Raw genomic sequence first — 16314 nt, forward strand, 5'->3', positions numbered from 1 at the left:
TACCAGAAACAGCACATGGTCACTTATTTATTTTTGATACAAATGTACATGATACACATCTTGACAGTCAGCCCACCCACCACCACACAGGTAGAGCCTGGCCCCCTGGGACAGAGGCAGGACAGGGACAAGAGCTGGTGGGTGCTGCCATCTGCCTCTCCAGCCTTCCCAGGCTGCAGCCCAGGTTCCAGGTACCCAGACACCGCAGGCACAGGTGCTAGCCTCTCAGAGGTTATAGGGAGGGGCCTCTCAGCTGAGTCAGGGACCCCGGGGAACCAGCCCCAGGCTCAGGTGCTCAGTTCTCTGCCCCAGCCAGCATACTCCCCCTCCACAAGGGAGGGGGAGGAGAGATGGAGGGAAGTGGTTTCCATTTTAAGTTCATAAAGAAGGGGTACGCGTGGCGGGAGTAATGAGGGGAGGCAGTGGGCAGGACCCCAGCTGGTTACTCTGGCAGTCCCTGGCCCCAGGGTGGGTGAGGGGTGGCTGACCCCCAGTGCTGGTCCTGCTGCTCTGCTCCCTCACCCCTTACAGAACTCCATATCGGCCAGGCCTCTGGAACGGCACTGCCGCCCCCGACACTCGCACGCAGGCACGCAGGGACACTCGGTTACCACAAGGTTAAAATTAAGGGGTAAAAGAGAGGAAAGAAAAAAAAAAAAGATTTTCCAGTGTTTGCTGCTGGGGACCCCGGGAACACAGGTTGGCGCCTGTGCCCTAGGCAGGGGCCGTTTGGCATTAAAGGAGAGCAGCATGGGGGCTGGTGGCTACATCCACAGAGATTATGTACAAAGGGGGGGACGCCCCCACTCAGCCCCTAGTAGGGCTGAACTGGCTCATGGGGGTGGGATGCATGTAGGGGGAGCCACCCCACTTTGGAGTGTCCCCAACTGACCCTTTGCTGAGGGTGCCCTGGAGGGCAAGGGGCTGGGAGTGATGCCTTACAGGCCCCTGCACGCTAGAAGGGGAGGGGATGCTATGTACAGGGGGAGGTACATGGAATGTGGGGGACAGAAGCTCCTGCCACCCCACCTCCCCATCCTTGGGGGCTTGAGGGGGGCGGGCACCAGGGCGCCTGGCTGCCAGAGGAGAGTGGCAGCACTAAGGGCACTTGTGCCAGCGGCTCTGTTGGGGTGGGGACTAGTGTCTGGAGTGGCCCAGCTCCCATGGCCAGTGAGGTCCCAGGGTGTAGGTGAGGGGGTAGGGAGAGTGGTCACTGCTTCTTCTCTCGGGTGGTGATGGTGACCAGCTGCTTGGCAGCCTTGGCGATGTCATAGGCGCACTGGATCACCTGCTGAGTCAGCAGCTGGAAGTCCACGGGGGCGCCAGGCTCCGGAGGCACTGTCTTCCGGCACTCACTCTGCAGCCGGTAGGCGCTGGCATTGAGCAGCCGCAGAGAGCTGCGTACAGGCTCCAGGGCTGGTCTCTGGAGGCAGGAAAGAGCGAGTTGGGCCTCGTACTTCAAACTCTGACCTTTGATTGTCGCAGGGTGTATCCGTGTCTACACCTGCCCCACCCTTAGGCCCTCCCAATCCTGTTCCTCTCTCTGGTCCCAGTACCTTTGGGAAGAGAGAGGCCATTTCAGTCACAGCCAAATGGATCTTCTCTGAACAGGGCACAAAGCTGTGGGAAGAGAGGAGGGTGTAAATTAGGGGGGGCTCTCAGGGAAGGTTCTCAGGACAATGGAGTGGAACACTGGCCCCTCTCTTGCCCTCTGCAACACCGACAGGCCACAAGAGCATGTATCCCACCCCCATACCTGTCATGCTTAAATTCCTGGGCAGCCCGCAACAATTCCTGAATGTTCTTGGTGACCTGCTCGGTCTTCAGGATGACGTCCTCCGTGCTGGGAAGCCCGGGGTCCAGGTCGCCATCCAGGCTTTCCAACTCTGGGTGGAAGTCCTCCTCCTTGCCCAGCTCTAGGAACCTTTTCCCTTCCAGCCTGAGGCCCAGGGTTAGAAAGAAAGGCATTCCCGGCATGAGGTCTCTGGCCTGTGCCCTCAGACACCCCAGGGCCCATGTGACCTCCCTCTACCTGTGTGCCTCACCCTAGCAGGGGGTCCCCGCTTTGCGTGTTCTCATAGTCACTGTCGGCCCCGCTGCCGTGGCGGGAAAGCTTGCTCTGGAAGGTGCAGGGAGGGCGGCAGGTGAGGTGCACTCCCACAGACCCGCCCAGCCTCCCATCGCCTCCCATGCACACATCCCACTCAGCCTGCCTCTCGGGCACAGGGGATGAGATGTTACCGTGTGGCGGCTTCCTTCCTGGGAGCACGACAGCAGTGGGGAGGGGGGTGTGAAGGGCACAGCCGAGGCTGAAACCCCCTTCCGGACCTGAAACCCAGGACAGCTGGAGTCAGTCTCTCCTCCTCCCCGTCACCCACCTCCAGCTTCCCCGCACTGAGGGTGGGAAGTGTGTATGTCCAGTCATCCCTGTGCCCAGCCTCCAGCACAAAGCCTGGCACCCGCTGGGGCCCAGAACCTATCTGTGAAAATGAACCCACCTGCCTCAGGAACCGCTTACCCGGTAAAGGCCGGCAGGGACATGCACTGAATAGATGGTGTCATCCTCCAGCTCCTGGGGGTTAGCATAGTGGGGATCATGATGGGGCCCCATGGCACACCCAGCTGTTTCCCCACCGCCTTGAGCTGGCAACTCACAGTGCTGTGGAAAGGCTGTAGCCGGGTGACAAGCTCGTCCCCAGGTGGGCCCCCAAAGGGCTTCAGGGCGGAGCCTGGTTCATACATGGAGAAGGCCTGGCGATCCCTGCGGTGGGCACTCCCACCAGGCCCCATGGATGCATGTTCTGCCCGTTCGCTGGGGAGTGGAGGCGTGGGCACTGGCCCAGGCGGCTGCCGGATCTGCAAGTTCTCTGCCTGCAGCTTGTGGATCTGAGAGTGAAGTGGTGTCAGAAACTCCCGAAGGTCCAGGCAGCACCCCCACCTCCCCGCTGGGGCTCTGGGAGCCTCCACTCCCACCTAGGCTACAGCCCTCACCTCCCTCTGTAGCCTCCGGAGCTCGTCACTTAAGCTACTGTTGACCTTCATGAGCTGCTGCACCTTTGCCTCAGAGGTAGCCAGGGCCTTCTTCAGCTCCAGGTACTCCTGCAGCGTCACGGCCCCATCGGACAGGTCTGACGAATCCATGCTCTGCAGGGTGAGACATAAGCCAGTCAGCCACCAGGGGCAGGGGACAAATGCCCTCAAAAGGCTGCTCTCAAAGCTGTGACCAGCCTACTTGCCCCCCAGGCCCTGGGCTAATGAGAGGACAGAGCTGGGCCCTGATGGAGGACTGAGGGCCTGAGGAGAAAGCGGGGAGGGGCAGCGCTCAGACCCGGGCACGGTTGTTCCGCGTGGCGCCGGCGCTGCGCAGGGGCTCCTGGTCTGTGTCCTCGTCTGAGGCCACGCTGTCGTAGTCGTGCTGGTCGTCGAGGTCACTCTGGCTCCGTGCAGACAGCTCGAGGTTGTCTGAGGGCACAGGCCTGTCACTCAGGGCTCAGTCACATAACCCATCTATCATGCTACCCCAGAAAGGGAGCCATGAAAGAGAATATCCTGGAACAGTGCCCACCGCCCGCACATCCATCCTCGCCCTTCCTACCTGTGGGGCTGCTCAGGCTCTTGCCCTGCTGTCTCCGCTTGGCCTCGCTGAGAATGTCAATGATCAAGGTAGCAAACTCTCGGGCATTAAAGCGGGCCAACTTCTGTCGCCCCTGCGAGGAGAATGGGCCAGACAGGCATGAGGGGGCCCCTGCTATCTGCTATAACCACAGCTAAAAACATCCAGCCCGGCTCACCTGGCTGGACAGGGGGTGAGGGATGGCAGAGACTACGGGTGCCTGGGGGGTGGTTCTCAGGAAGAGGCAGGAACCCAACCCCCAAAGGCTGCTCACCAAGTGCTCAAAAGAACAGCCTCTTCCTCACTCCCAAGTCCCGGTGCCAGCCGGGCCTGGAGGGAGGCCGTGGTCAGGGGTGGAGAAGAACAAGCTCAGTCCTGGACAACAGCCGGTGAGGAACGGCAGGGCCCAAGGAGCTGGAGACCCCAGGAAGGAAGGAAATAGCTCCAGGCCCCCCCTACCAAGCCTCCTCACCTGGTTCCGTGTTGCTGAGTATTCAGGGTTAACAGGCAGGAAGGGCACAGCACTGCGCTCTGTCACCAGGGTGCTGTGGTTTTGGGTAGCCAGCCACACTGTGGGGGAGGAGCAGGGAGTAGATTGTCCAGGGTGGCCAGGCCCACAAGCGGGTTGGGGTCAATGCTAAGCATAGCTTCCTAGCTCCTCCCCATGTCCACTGAGCTTGGTGATCAAAACAGGGGTGGTCTTCAGACGGGTGTTGGGTAAGGCCAGCTGGGGGCCGATTGACAGAACAAGGTGACTCCCTCATGCAAGGCCCAGCTGAGTTTGGGCTGGAGTCTGGATGTGGCCAGGAAGGAACGATGGGAGGAAGGGGCGGGAGCAGGACTGGGGAGAGAGCCAAAGTGGGAGGTAGCTAGAGCAGAGATGAGCCCCAGCCCGAGGGTGGGGTGGGAGGAGCGGGCCGGCTGCCTCTGGCTCAGCACTCTGCCCAGCTGGGGAAGCTGCCCAGGCGGGCTCACAGCTGGCAGGGGCTCACATGCAGGCTTGCAGAGCAGACCAACCCCAGCACCCCTTCTTAGTTTCAGTGAAAGTACCCGAGAGCCACACCAGGTCCTAGCCCTTCCCTAGCAGGTAGGTGCTCTGTCCCATCTGGCCAAAGCCGCTGAGGCACCCACAGCTCACCAGCGTCATTTTCTCTTCGATCCACTTCATCATACACATCCATGGCAAGTTCCTCAAAAAGCCGATTGCTGAGCTGGAGGCAGAGGTGGGCACAGGCTTTGTCAGATCAACTGGCCCCCACCACCAACAGGGCCAGCTCACCGGAGGTCATAAGATGTGGGAAATGGCTTCTGACCCTTATGCCACCCAGCCTCCACAGTCTTGCAACTGGACACTGGGATTGGGGGCCTGCCTGCCAAGCTCCAATGTGGGAGAGGGCAAGAGGCAGGCCCGACTGGACCAGCTAATGCTGGTACAGGTAGAGATGGAGCTAGCGCCCCGGGAGCCTTTGAAAGGCAGAGCCAGGATAAAAGACAGGGGGTGGGGAAGTAGAAGAGAAGAGACTGGAGTGAACACAGTGAGAGCAGGTCAAAGACTGGATAAGGGCACCTTGTCAGCGTAAGATGGGGGCCATCGTTGGGGGCGGGGAGAGGGTTAAACATGGGAGCATATCCAAGTATCAGGAGGAGCCTGTCTAAGCAGACTCACCGCCTGCAGCTTCTTCTTGGCAGCTTTGGCCAACTCGGACAGGTCCAGGCTGTGGACAATGAGGGAGATGGGAATGTGGAATAGGGAGAAGCTGGACATGAGAGGTGGCCAGGCCCCTGCCAATGACCTCCCAAACATGCAGGGATCCCAGGGAAACAAGACACCAGATGCAATACACCAAGCGCCACCCTGCCCCGCCCGACCTCCAGAGCCTGCTCCCATGGCAGACACCAGATACCTCTGAGACATGCACTTTTGCCGAGATCTAAGTCCAGAGGAAGGCAGCAGAGGGAAGAACAGGACAGAGGCAGCAATTACCCAGGAGCAGGGCAGCACACGCCTTCCCACATCAAGCTTGGACCCATCTCTGCGCACGCCAGACTCAGAATGTACAAAATTGAATTCATCTCTCCCCACAACCTGCTCCTGGCTGGCTCACTCCTACTTTCAGTGACCCACTCACCCGGCACCAACGCAGCTCCTGGGAATCACTTGAAACCTCCCTCACCCTTTACCAGACTTTTCCCAAGTTTTGCCATCATTTCTTCTTGCCACTACAATCTTTTTTTCCTACCCAGCACCCAGGGTGATCTTTTTGATGTGCCTGGCTACCCTACCCCTGGCCGTGAAAACTTCTCAATACCAGGATACGTAGCATGCTTTAACAAAAAGCTCATTTAAAAAATATGCTAAGTGCTTTGCATGCATCACCTTATTTATAATCCTCTCAACAGCCCAGATAGATAGGTATCGTTGCCCTCATTTCCAGAAAAGATTAACTAAGGCTCGGAGAGGTTAAGTAGCCTGCCTGAAGTCACACAGCCAGTGAGCGGCACAGCTGGCTCCCCACATCCATGCTGAGAACCTCTCTGCCCTCGGGATGGTCACAGCTCTTGTCAGGGCTCACAGGTCTGGCCACTCTCTCACTCCGTCTCTATTCCAATCTTGCTCCTGGGATTCCCGGCCTCTCACATATGCTCCAGTCTCACCATCTGCTTTCAGTTCCTGGCACAGCATTTCTAACGTCTATACCTCTGCCTCTCCTGCTGTACTTCCCACACTGAACTACAACTGTCTGACTAGGAGGCCTCCCTTTCTAAACTGTGAGCTCCTCAAAGGTGGGGATCATGTCTGAGTTACCTCTGTGTCTCCATGCCAAGAGCAGCAGCTGACACTGCGAAGGTGCGCAGTTAACATTTCATTGAGTACATGCCGGTGGGTTTATGACAACCCCCGTCACACAGGCACACACACCAGGCAGAATCAGACCAAAGAAAGAGCGGGAGGCTTAGGATTTCGGGACAGAGGAGGTCTGGTTTCAGGAATCCGCGGTGCCCAGCCCTGACGATCCCCATCTGCCCACACTGGCCTTTGGAGAAGGAGAGAGCCTTTTGTCTCCCATCCAGGCCAGCAGGCACAGCTTGGCATGAAGACATGGCCATCAGAGGCAGCCACCAGGTGGCGCCAGCACCCATCCTATGAGCTGGGGTGAGGGGTTGGGGACTGTCCTCCACAGCCTGGGCACCTGGGGCCTCTCAGTTCAGAGGCAGAACACCCGAACTGTGCCAAGCCCTGCCCTCTAACCCCTGCCCAATTTATAAGCACACTCCAGAGGCCTGGCCAGTGGTCCCGAGTTAGTCAAATCTCGGGAGCCCACCAACTTTTCACTGAAGTGCAGAGGTTTATCTAAAGATTTTAGTGAGGAATAGAGCCCAGTGATCCACCGCTCCTTGTACTCAAGCACTATGTTCCTGACAGGATGGGCTCAGGCTATGCTGGCCATGTGCTAAGCTGACACTTCTTACCTGCCTTGGAACCCAGAATTAGGGAGTAAGGACCAGACTCTTTGAAATGTCTGTGCTTCCAGCCCCAAAGGGAGTGGGGTGGGGAGTGTGGAGGGGTTCCAGGCCCCTAAGGCCTAGGGAGTTGAAGGGCTGGGGGCTCTGGGGGTCAGGCACCCACGTGGCCTCTAACAGCCTCTGGGAAGGGACATCAGGTGGGCACTCACCTGTCGGCCATCTGTGGGATGATGTAATGCCCATTCTTGTGATCTGAACAAAAATAAAAATGCCAAGTCACTGGTACTGAGTGGCCTTAGCAGCTGGAAGCCCACCTCACTGCCGTGAGCACGGCTTGGCACCCAGAAATGTCCAGGGGAAGGGGAAGAGGGGAGGCCACCCCCAAAGGCCCTGGGAGCTGGCTGGAAGTTAGGCCCACCCCCACTCCCTACCCCAATGTGCTGCAGCCCAGAGCCTGCAGCAATTTCACAGGATCCAGTTGCCTAGCAACACTGTTCCCCAGCCGGCTTTGTCACCATGGCACCTGCTGCTGAGGTGTGTCTGGGTCCCACCTGCCTGGCACAGCAAGGCCTGCCCCACACTCTGCTTACCAGGCTTTCGTCCGCAGAGATAGAAGGCCAACCGGTCAGTGAGCTCGTACTGGCACTCAACTAGCCTTTCCGCCAGCTCATGGTGCCCCGCCTGCCTGTGGGGAGGGGGCATGGCTCAGCCTGCAGCAGCAGCCCTCCCCACGCCCGCCCGAGCATCAACCTTCCGCCACCCTCACCTGGCATAGTCAATGGGTGTTCGGCCATTAACGTCAGGAGAGCCAGGGTCAGCCCCATACACTACAAGAAGCTCGGCCTGCAGCGTCTGCCCCGCCTTGGCAGCCACGTGCAGAGGTGTGGTGCCCTTCTCTGGGTGGAAGAAGTTGGCCTGGGCACCCAGGGACAGCAGGCGTAGACATGTCTCCAAGTTGCCTGTCCGCACGCTTGAATGCAGTTGCTGCAAGGAGTGGGAGTGTTTAACAGATGTGTGTGCATGAACCCTCCCACCCCCGCCTTAAGCTGCACCAAGTGTAAGCAGCACCTGGGACTTCTACAGCTCTAAGGGCTCAGCTTAAGTTAGGCTGTCAGGGAGGACAGAGGGGGGTCCCCCTAGGAGTTAATATCAATAAATAAAAGCCGTCGTCAGTCACTACCACGTGCTGCGTGCTCTGCTTAGAATAGACATTGTCTATGAGATAGATGCTGTTATTTCTTTCCCATTGTATAGATGGAGAACCTGAGGCTCTGAGAGGCTTAGAAACTGCTCTAAGTTCCTCCGGCTTTTGGGTGGCAGCTGTGGAATTTTAGCCTTGTGTGTCCCCCTGGGAGCTGAGGGGCTTTGACGACATGCAGCCTAGCCAAGCAAGTTCGTCTCCACCGTGCCCACTGCTCTTGCCCGACCTGGCTGCCTCTGGGGCCTAGAGCTCAGTGGTGATGAGGGAGGGGCCTTCGGGGCACTATGGACGAGAAGGAGAGCGGCCCACCCGTCCACTGCGGGGCCCTGCAAACCTTGCTGAGGTCTTTGGCGGTGACCCCGTCATCATCCCGGCAGGGGAGCTTGTGCACAAATGCCAGCATCTGGTACTTGGCCCTGATGAACTCTGACTTGATGGGGCTGCATGGGGCACACAGGAGGAAATGAGGAGCAGAGCGAGAGGCTAGTTATCCGGCCACTTCCCAGGCCCATGTCCCAGACCATGCAGCCCCTGCCACCACCCTTCCAGTCCGACTCACTGGACTTTGTCTTGGGGGTTGGCTTTGCGCCGACCGCTCTGCACTTGCGCAGGGTCCAGCAGGGAATGCTCCCAGATGGAGTTGGCCCCGTTGCTGGCGAGCGTGTGCACCATCTGCGGGAAGGAGATGCCAAGTGAGAGAGTCCACTGAGTGCTGGGCACCGGCCACAGCCAGTGTGGCTGCAAGGAGTACCAAAGGGCCTACTGTGTGACTGTCATTGCTGCACCTTCATCCAGTAAGGCCACCCAAGGATGTAGGTCCTGCTTAGAATTTCAGGTCACATGGCCAGCATGCAAAGGCTGAGAGAGGTTAAGCGACCTGCTCAACGCTACGTGGCCAAGCTAGTAAGTGGCAGAGCCAAGGTGAGAGCCCAGATCTGTCTGACTCCAGTCCCGGATGCCTCCTCTCTCAGACGAGTGGATGGGTGGAAAGGGTCAGGGTTAGGCTCTGCCCCAGGCGGTGGGTGCCCCTGGGAGCTGCTGAATCTAGGCAGGCGTGCATGTCAGTACGAGGAGAATGTGCCTGTGCTCGGCACCCTCTGTGAGGAAGGAGGAACCGCTGACCAGGCCCGTACCTGCAGCAGTGTGGGAGGCCAGGCGCTGTGGCGAAGGTGCTTGACAATGGAGATGTGACGTCCCAGGCTCCGGTGCACACTGCAGCACTCGTCACACACCAGCACTCCCCTGCTGATGGAGGCCCAGCCAGGGTCTGCCAGGGTGGAGGCAAGGGTCAGCCACAGCCAGGCACAGGCAAGACCCCCAAGCACCTGCTCAGGGCCAGCACTACGCTTGGTATTCCACACACACCCACTCACGGGGTACTCCGGAGGTCCAGGAGCTGGGACATCAGTAGGCACAGGTGACTGTGAGGCAGCTGAGCTGCGGCAGTGAGAGGGATTTCCCAAAAGGCTCACAGCTGGCGACTGACACAGCCACACTCTTTCCTACACATCTTTGTCCCTCTGGGACGGTGCGGTCCCCAGGGCCTGCTCGGCGGGCATCGTTTCCTGTCCTGCAGTCAACCGCTACCAGTCCCACAGCCTTTCCCCGGGGAGGCAGGGTCCCCTAGGGGGTACAACCCTGAGGGCTACGCACCACACAGCCCTAGACAGGCCACCCGCGTCTGGGTCAGCGCCACATTCTCTCCTGCACCCAGACTTCCGCAGGAGCCCCTGGCCCACCTGCCTCACCCATCGCGCCCCTCTAAGGGCTCCTGACTCTGCCCTTACCCTGCCAAGCACGAGGCCTTTCTATGCCTGAGCCTCCTGCCACCATGACCAATGGAGCCCATCTTGAGGGGGATGGAGAGAGCAAGAGAACCAGCACTGACTGGGCACTGACTGTTTACCACTGGGTGCTGTATGCATGATGCCTCTCCCAATTGTCAGGCAGGGTAGGAAATGCTACCCCTGCTGAAACAGTGGCTCAGGACAGGTCAGGGCACTTACTCAAGGTCACACAGCTAATGAGTGGGCTGAGCACTTGCTGGTATGGGGGCCCAGGCACTTAGGTGCCAGAGACCATGCCATGTCCGTAAGTGCTGCCCCTGAAGGGGACGGCTCCCAGCGGGCAAGGGCTCTGGGAGCCACACTCAACTCCTTGGGGAGAAGTGAACTTTAGAAATATGAAGGGGGCCAGACCAGGGCAGGAGCCCCCTGGGGTCCTTCTCAAGGGCAGGGGAGATGCCACCCACCCCAGGCCCCTTGGGAGAGAGGGAAGAGACAGCTGCACACAACTCAGGCTGTGGAAAGGTCATGGGGGAGAAAGCAGCCATTGTGTGCCACTGGAGAGAGGGGGCAGGGAGCCTGTCGCCCAGGACACTGTGCTCTGCCCGGGCCCCCACCCCGTCTCAGGAAGCCCTGTCCTGGGGAGGGGTGGCTGACTCTCTGCCCTGCCCCCTGGTGCTTGGGGGTGATGAGAGCCTCCCCAAACAGTGATTTTCAGACCCCTCCCCAAAAGGACTTCTGTCAAAGTTCCGAGGAGAATTGTGAGGAGACACTGAGCCAGGGTGCAGCCTAAGCTCTGCCCACAGCGAGTGCCGCTCCTGGCATGGAAACAGGAACTGGAAGAGGGGGCTCAGCTTTTTGGGTCAGGGCTTCTTTAGGAATTCCCTCCAAAACAAGACAACAGGAATACACAAGGCGCTCACCATACACTTTCTTGGGGGGCTAATTCCAACGGCCCAAGAGGAGGAACCCACTACTGGTGCCAAAATGGGAGCCCTAAGGCAGGGGTCCCCAACCTCTGGGCTGCAGACCAGAACCAGTCCTGTTACGAACTGGGCTACACAGTAGATGAGCTTGAATGTAATGCACTTGGATCATCCCAAAACCATCTCCCCCACCTCCTGGTTCATGTAAAAACTGTCTTCCACGAAACCAGTCCCTGGTGCCAAAAAGGTTGGGGACCACTGCCCTAAGGCAGGCTTTCGTGTGGCTTTACCTAAGCAGTGAGGCACTCCAGGTATGGAAAGCTCCCTCCCCCCACTCCCAAACACCACTGGGTCAGGGGTCTGCCTTACAGCCACCTCCAGCAGCCCAGGCAGGAAGCTGGAAATGACGCAGCCTAAATTCCTCTTGTTGAAATGGTGGGGTTTCCTGTAAGTGGGGAGCCGCCCAGGCCAGGATCATAAATCGGCCGCCCTGAGGCCTCCACCCCCACCCCAGGCCCATGGCCCTACCAGAGAAGCCAAGCCTAGGAGGACTGGCCAGATATTCAGGGCTAGGACAGACATGGCAAGTGCCTGAATATGGCAATGACCAAGAGACCAGGATCTGGGGAATGTGGTCCAAGTCTTTGCTTGGCACTCTCCTAGGCTGAAGGAGGGGTCCTCCCTCTCCTCCACAGAGACCTGAGATCTGAAGGTTGGGAAGGGGACACTGTCCTGATCTGGGCCACACCAGCGTCAGCTGAGTTCTGACTGACACAGATGAGAAACCCAAGCTCACTCTACTGCCTAGTCCTCACGCCCAGGGGCTTTGGGAATGCTTGTACCCAAGCAGAAGCCCCCAAACCCCACCTAGGCCAGTTCCTAAGCAGAAGGGCCAAGAAGAGCTTCTGAAAGTCAAATGGCTGCTGAAGTTTAAGGTTAAAGGGCCACTTGTCCCAAAGAGGCTCCCTGGACAAAACTTGGGGCAGAAGAGACAGGGAACATAGGGCTAGGCGATGCGGTAACCTGCCGATCCTCCTCCTGGACTTCTACCTCCAGTCAGCGCGGGGGTCTGACACGTGTGGGCAAATGAAGTGGCAGCAGGGGTCCTGGGACAATGTCAACCAGTGCCTCAACTAAGGTAAATTCATGTCACCACTTAAAGCCATTAGTGGCCTCTGAGGCCAATAGGTCTACTATAAAGGCTAGCCTCTCCTGAGCTAAGGACCAGAATCTCATCAGAAGAGAGAGAGAAGCCCGTCCTCTTGAAAGCCGGCAAGAGTAATCCATAGGGATAGAGGTCAGAGTGGTGGTTACCTTTGGGGGACGTTGACTGGGAGGGGGCACAAGAAAACCCGTAGACTGATGGAAATGCTCTACCTCTCGACGGCAGTGGTGGTTACACAGCTATATACAAACGTAAAGACTCATCAGGCTAAACAGTATGGTGTGGGCACTTTGTCCTATGTAAGTTATAGCTCAATAAAAGAGGAAGAAAGCCCACCACTCACCTACCCCACAATAATCTATATTATGAAGAGGCAAGTGAGCCTGCAGGTCCCCCAATGTCCTCAGCCAGCGGCCAGCCTTGCTTATCCGAGGCGCCTGCAGGTCTCCACTCCTGTGCCCGGGGCTGCGATGGAGGGCCATGGGGCGAGGGGCAGGCCCAGGTCTGTGTGGCAGGGCGGGTGAAGGGGAAGCAAGGGGGGAACACACATTCTCCAGGTTTCCTGAACCCTGTCCCTCTCTGGGACTCTCAAGGCAGACAGGGGCACAGATGGCACCTAACCAGCTGCCACATCAGCCATGCCATGTCCAGCTGCCTCACAATATACTCACACTTATCCTGCGTGCCCAGGCCTGAGAGCAGAGGGAGGACAAAGGCCTTTGGGAGGACCATTTATTTTACCTCTAAGACCCCCAAAATTAACCAACTATAAAAAAGCCACAGCCCCATTCCTAGAGCTGGGACTGCAGGGCTCCTGCGACAGTGAGAGAAGCCTATGACTCTGGGTATGAGGCACATACTAGAGAGCAGCTCTGGGCCTGGGCTCTAGAAAGTTGGTTATGCTCAAGCCTTTTCCCTAGTGAGGCTGCTACAGTTACTAGGCTGAGAACGCCACTCCTCGCATCATCCGCTGGAGAATGGGGCAGGCCCAAGGAGCCAACAGGGGTCCTGACAAGCGTCCAAACACTTGGGGAGTGCCTGCTATGTGTCAGACACCAAGTTATAGGTGCTGAGGTGGGGTGATGAGTAAGACTCTGTCAACACCCTGCCCACCTCATCGCCCTCACCTTCTCACCATCTGTCTCTTCCTGACCTGCATTCTGGATCAAGGGAAAAGGAGGCCCCCAGAGCACGAATGCCTCTGTGCAACAAGGACCGGGGACAGGAGCTGGGCAGCCCAACACATGCGATACACACCGCTCCTCCCTGAGCCCAGGGGGCTTTCAGAGGCTTCAGCCAAACAGGCAATGTAATGGAGAAAAGACACTGCTTTTCTGATGGTGCCCTATGTCCCTTAAGCCCTCAGGACCACAGATTTGAAGATGGCACTCCTCAAAAACCCTTTCTACTCCAACTTCTTAGCCTCACAGTTAAGGAAACTGGGACTCAGAGTGAGCAAAGTTTGCCATGGGTCACAGAATAAGAAGGAAAACAGGCAGTACTAAAATCCAGGCTCCCCTCAAACAGTGTCTGCTGTGCACCCCCCTCCCAGCCCTAGTTGCTCCCTGCCACACCCCGTGCTACGACAGCCCAGCAGATGTGCAGAACAGCCTGGGACAGACATACAGAAGGCAAGCTCTCCTCTTAGCCCTTCCATCCTCTAACCTGCTTGTATGTAGCTGGGGCAAGGAGAGCACAGTTTCCAGATATTTAGGGGTAAGAACACATACCCGCCGACAGCTTCGTCAGAGCCCTCTAGACTGTGGCATGCCCTGAGAGAAGGTCTCAGGGTCATAACCACAGAGTACTGTGCCTCGGCGAGGCCTCCGCAGTTCCCAAACATTCTAGTTTGGAGTCACCAGAGCATCTCTAAGTCTCAGCCTGTGAGGGTCCTGGCCAGTTCAAAGAATGGCTGGAAGTTAGGGGCCCACAAAACAGCACTCCACACTCACACTAAGTCTGCCCACAGTCTGCCTCGAGTCCACAGACTCCCTGAGCCTACCCAGGGAGAAAGCTGCTTTTCTAAAGAGAGGGCAGACAAGGGCCAGGGCTTCCTTCCCTAGGCCAGCTGCTGAGCCCCATCACTGGCAGTGTCCTCCCACATCACGAAAGGAGCAGTCTCTTTGGTCACTGCCCACTTCCTCAGCAGGTTAGGGGGTTTCAAATAAGCCTGGAGCTGACTCTGCTGAGAAGGGAAACACCATGGTAAATGAAGCCAAGGGGCAGGCCAGGAAGCAAGTGGGATCCCTGGGAGTCTGGACACCTCTCAGCACTGCTCCCTACACATTTCTAGTCAGGCTGGGCTAGGGGACCAGGAGGGGTCTGTGCCCAAGCTGGAGCAATGCCGAGCTCACCTACCCAAGCAGGCCTCAGTGGGGCAAAGGAAAAGCTAAGTCTAGTTGCTCCCAGTCACCAGGCGGCCTGGGGATACCTCAGGGGAAGATACCTAGGCTCATACTGGCCCGGAACAACAGGCCCTGCAAGGAGCCCCAGCCTTGGGAGCCAGGAGCAGGGAGTTCTAGGAGTAGTCACCCCCTCATCTGCTCCGGAGGAAACAGTATCCAAGACCCCCCTCCCCCCGGCCCATCTGCCCAGCTCTCTGCCCCTTGCCCTCCGCCACCCCAGCGGGCCAGCAGACCATGCGAGCAGCAGGTGCAAGACGCGGGGGTGGCACTAAAATGACACAAAACCGTACTCGCCCCCACCTCCTAAATCCTGGCAGCATCCACCACAGCCCTCCGGCCACCCCAGGCTGGAGCTTCCGTTTGGATATTGAGATGGGGGTGGGGGGGCAGCTAGTTGCCCGCCTCCCTCTGACTGAGGGGTGGGAGGCGGCGCCGGGAATGTCCTTCCTCGCTAGTCTGCGGACGCGAGGGAAGAGGGGCCCCCCAGGCCGGCCTTCCCGGCAAGGACGCGACTCCGCAGTGGCCCGGGCGGGGGCCGAGGCCAGAGACCGGAGGCCGCAGCCCCCAGCCCCACCCCGCCCTCTGGCCCCGCACGGCGCTCCCGCCAGGCCCCGGCGCCCGCCCGGCGGCGGCCTCGATGCGCGGTCCCGCCCCCGGCCAGGCCCTGCTTACCCGGGGCGCTGCAGTCCGCACACACCTCCGCTCGCGGCCCCTTCCGGGACATCCTCAGCGGCGACGCGGCCCCAGCCCTCTGGGCCAGCGTGGGGGGCGCGGGCGGCGGGCCCGGGAGGCGGCGGGCCCGGGAGGCGGCGGCCCCTGCTGCCCGGCCCGGCTCTGGCGAGGCCCCGGCTAGGCTCCGCGCCCCGGCCAACCAACCGCCCCCTGGGCTGGCCCGGAACCCGCCGTGCCCGCCTGCCCGCTCGCCCTCGGGCGCCCTCCGCCCCGCGCCGCCCCGCGCCGCCCCGCCGCCACTCGCGCTCCCTCTCTCCGCCCCTTGCGCGGCTCCCAGCCGCTCCTGCAGGAAGCGGCACAGGCCCTGCCCACCGGGGGAGGGGCAGCCCGCACACCCGCCCCGCCGAACGGCCCTGCTGGCCGCGCCTACCGGAGAAAGGAAGCCGGGAGTGCGGGCGGGAGGGGGCGGGGGCACTTAAAGGGGCCGCGGCCGCCGCCAGCCTCCGGCGGACGGTGTCGTCTGCGGCCCTGACCCGCTGCTCTGGCGTTGCCCTGACCCGGAGGCAATGTGACTCAGCCCTATCCCCTTCATCTGCAAGATGGGGGGTGGCCCGTTGCTCGGGCCGTAGGACTGTGGCCCCCGGGAATCAGGGACAAGAGTTAAGAGCTGGAGGCCCAGGCCCCTTCTCCAGTAAAGGGGCTGTAGTTTGAAATGCCCGCTTATCTCTGGTTGGGGTGAAGTGTGCGTCCTGGTCCCCCATGTGTCCACATTTGTGTGTCCAGGTGTGTGTGGTCACACTCTTGCTGACTATGCACACTGCTAACAATATGGACGCCCAGGTTGCCAGAGAGGTCATGCAATGTACTCCCTGCCTCCAGAATAAGAATAAATCTATCCTTCCTCGATACTTGCCCCCGGAGAGGAAAGGATCTGGACAGAATTTATAGACCTCCCGACGAGTAACCACTGTGCCTGTGGGCAGTAATATCCACTTGTCGTCCGTCTTGTATACATCCACAGTGTTTCTGGGCCACCAGAGGTATGTGTCCAGGGCGTGTGCATATAATATACAGGTACTTTTA

At 59.2% G+C, this 16314-nt stretch overlaps 1 protein-coding gene across 2 annotated transcripts; it reads right to left on the bottom strand.

The window, feature by feature from the left end:
* Positions 1 to 20: 20 nt before the first annotated feature.
* Positions 21 to 15542, bottom strand: GIT1 (GIT ArfGAP 1). 2 transcript variants are annotated; one of them, XM_054573250.1, is made up of 21 exons: positions 15232 to 15542; positions 9413 to 9546; positions 8839 to 8951; positions 8614 to 8719; positions 7845 to 8062; positions 7669 to 7763; positions 7288 to 7330; positions 5518 to 5544; positions 5280 to 5328; positions 4752 to 4824; positions 4086 to 4183; positions 3596 to 3707; positions 3329 to 3462; positions 2992 to 3144; positions 2656 to 2886; positions 2519 to 2572; positions 2242 to 2328; positions 2046 to 2119; positions 1757 to 1939; positions 1557 to 1620; positions 21 to 1423 (listed from the first exon to the last, which is right to left on the bottom strand). In XM_054573250.1, exons 1-21 carry the CDS (start codon positions 15281 to 15283, stop codon positions 1211 to 1213), a joined length of 2313 nt encoding a protein of 770 aa, XP_054429225.1. In that variant the 5' UTR covers positions 15284 to 15542; the 3' UTR covers positions 21 to 1210. The 2 variants fall into 2 exon arrangements, with proteins under 2 accessions (XP_054429225.1, XP_054429224.1); XM_054573249.1 differs by lacking the exon at positions 5518 to 5544 and having other exon boundaries at positions 15232 to 15354.
* Between the last annotated feature and the right edge of the window lie 772 nt (positions 15543 to 16314).

This window comes from Pteronotus mesoamericanus, unplaced genomic scaffold, assembly GCF_021234165.1.
Source record: "Pteronotus mesoamericanus isolate MK-2021 breed Mesoamerican mustached bat unplaced genomic scaffold, CSHL_Meso_final contig_246, whole genome shotgun sequence".
Taxonomy (NCBI): Eukaryota; Metazoa; Chordata; class Mammalia; order Chiroptera; family Mormoopidae; genus Pteronotus; species Pteronotus mesoamericanus.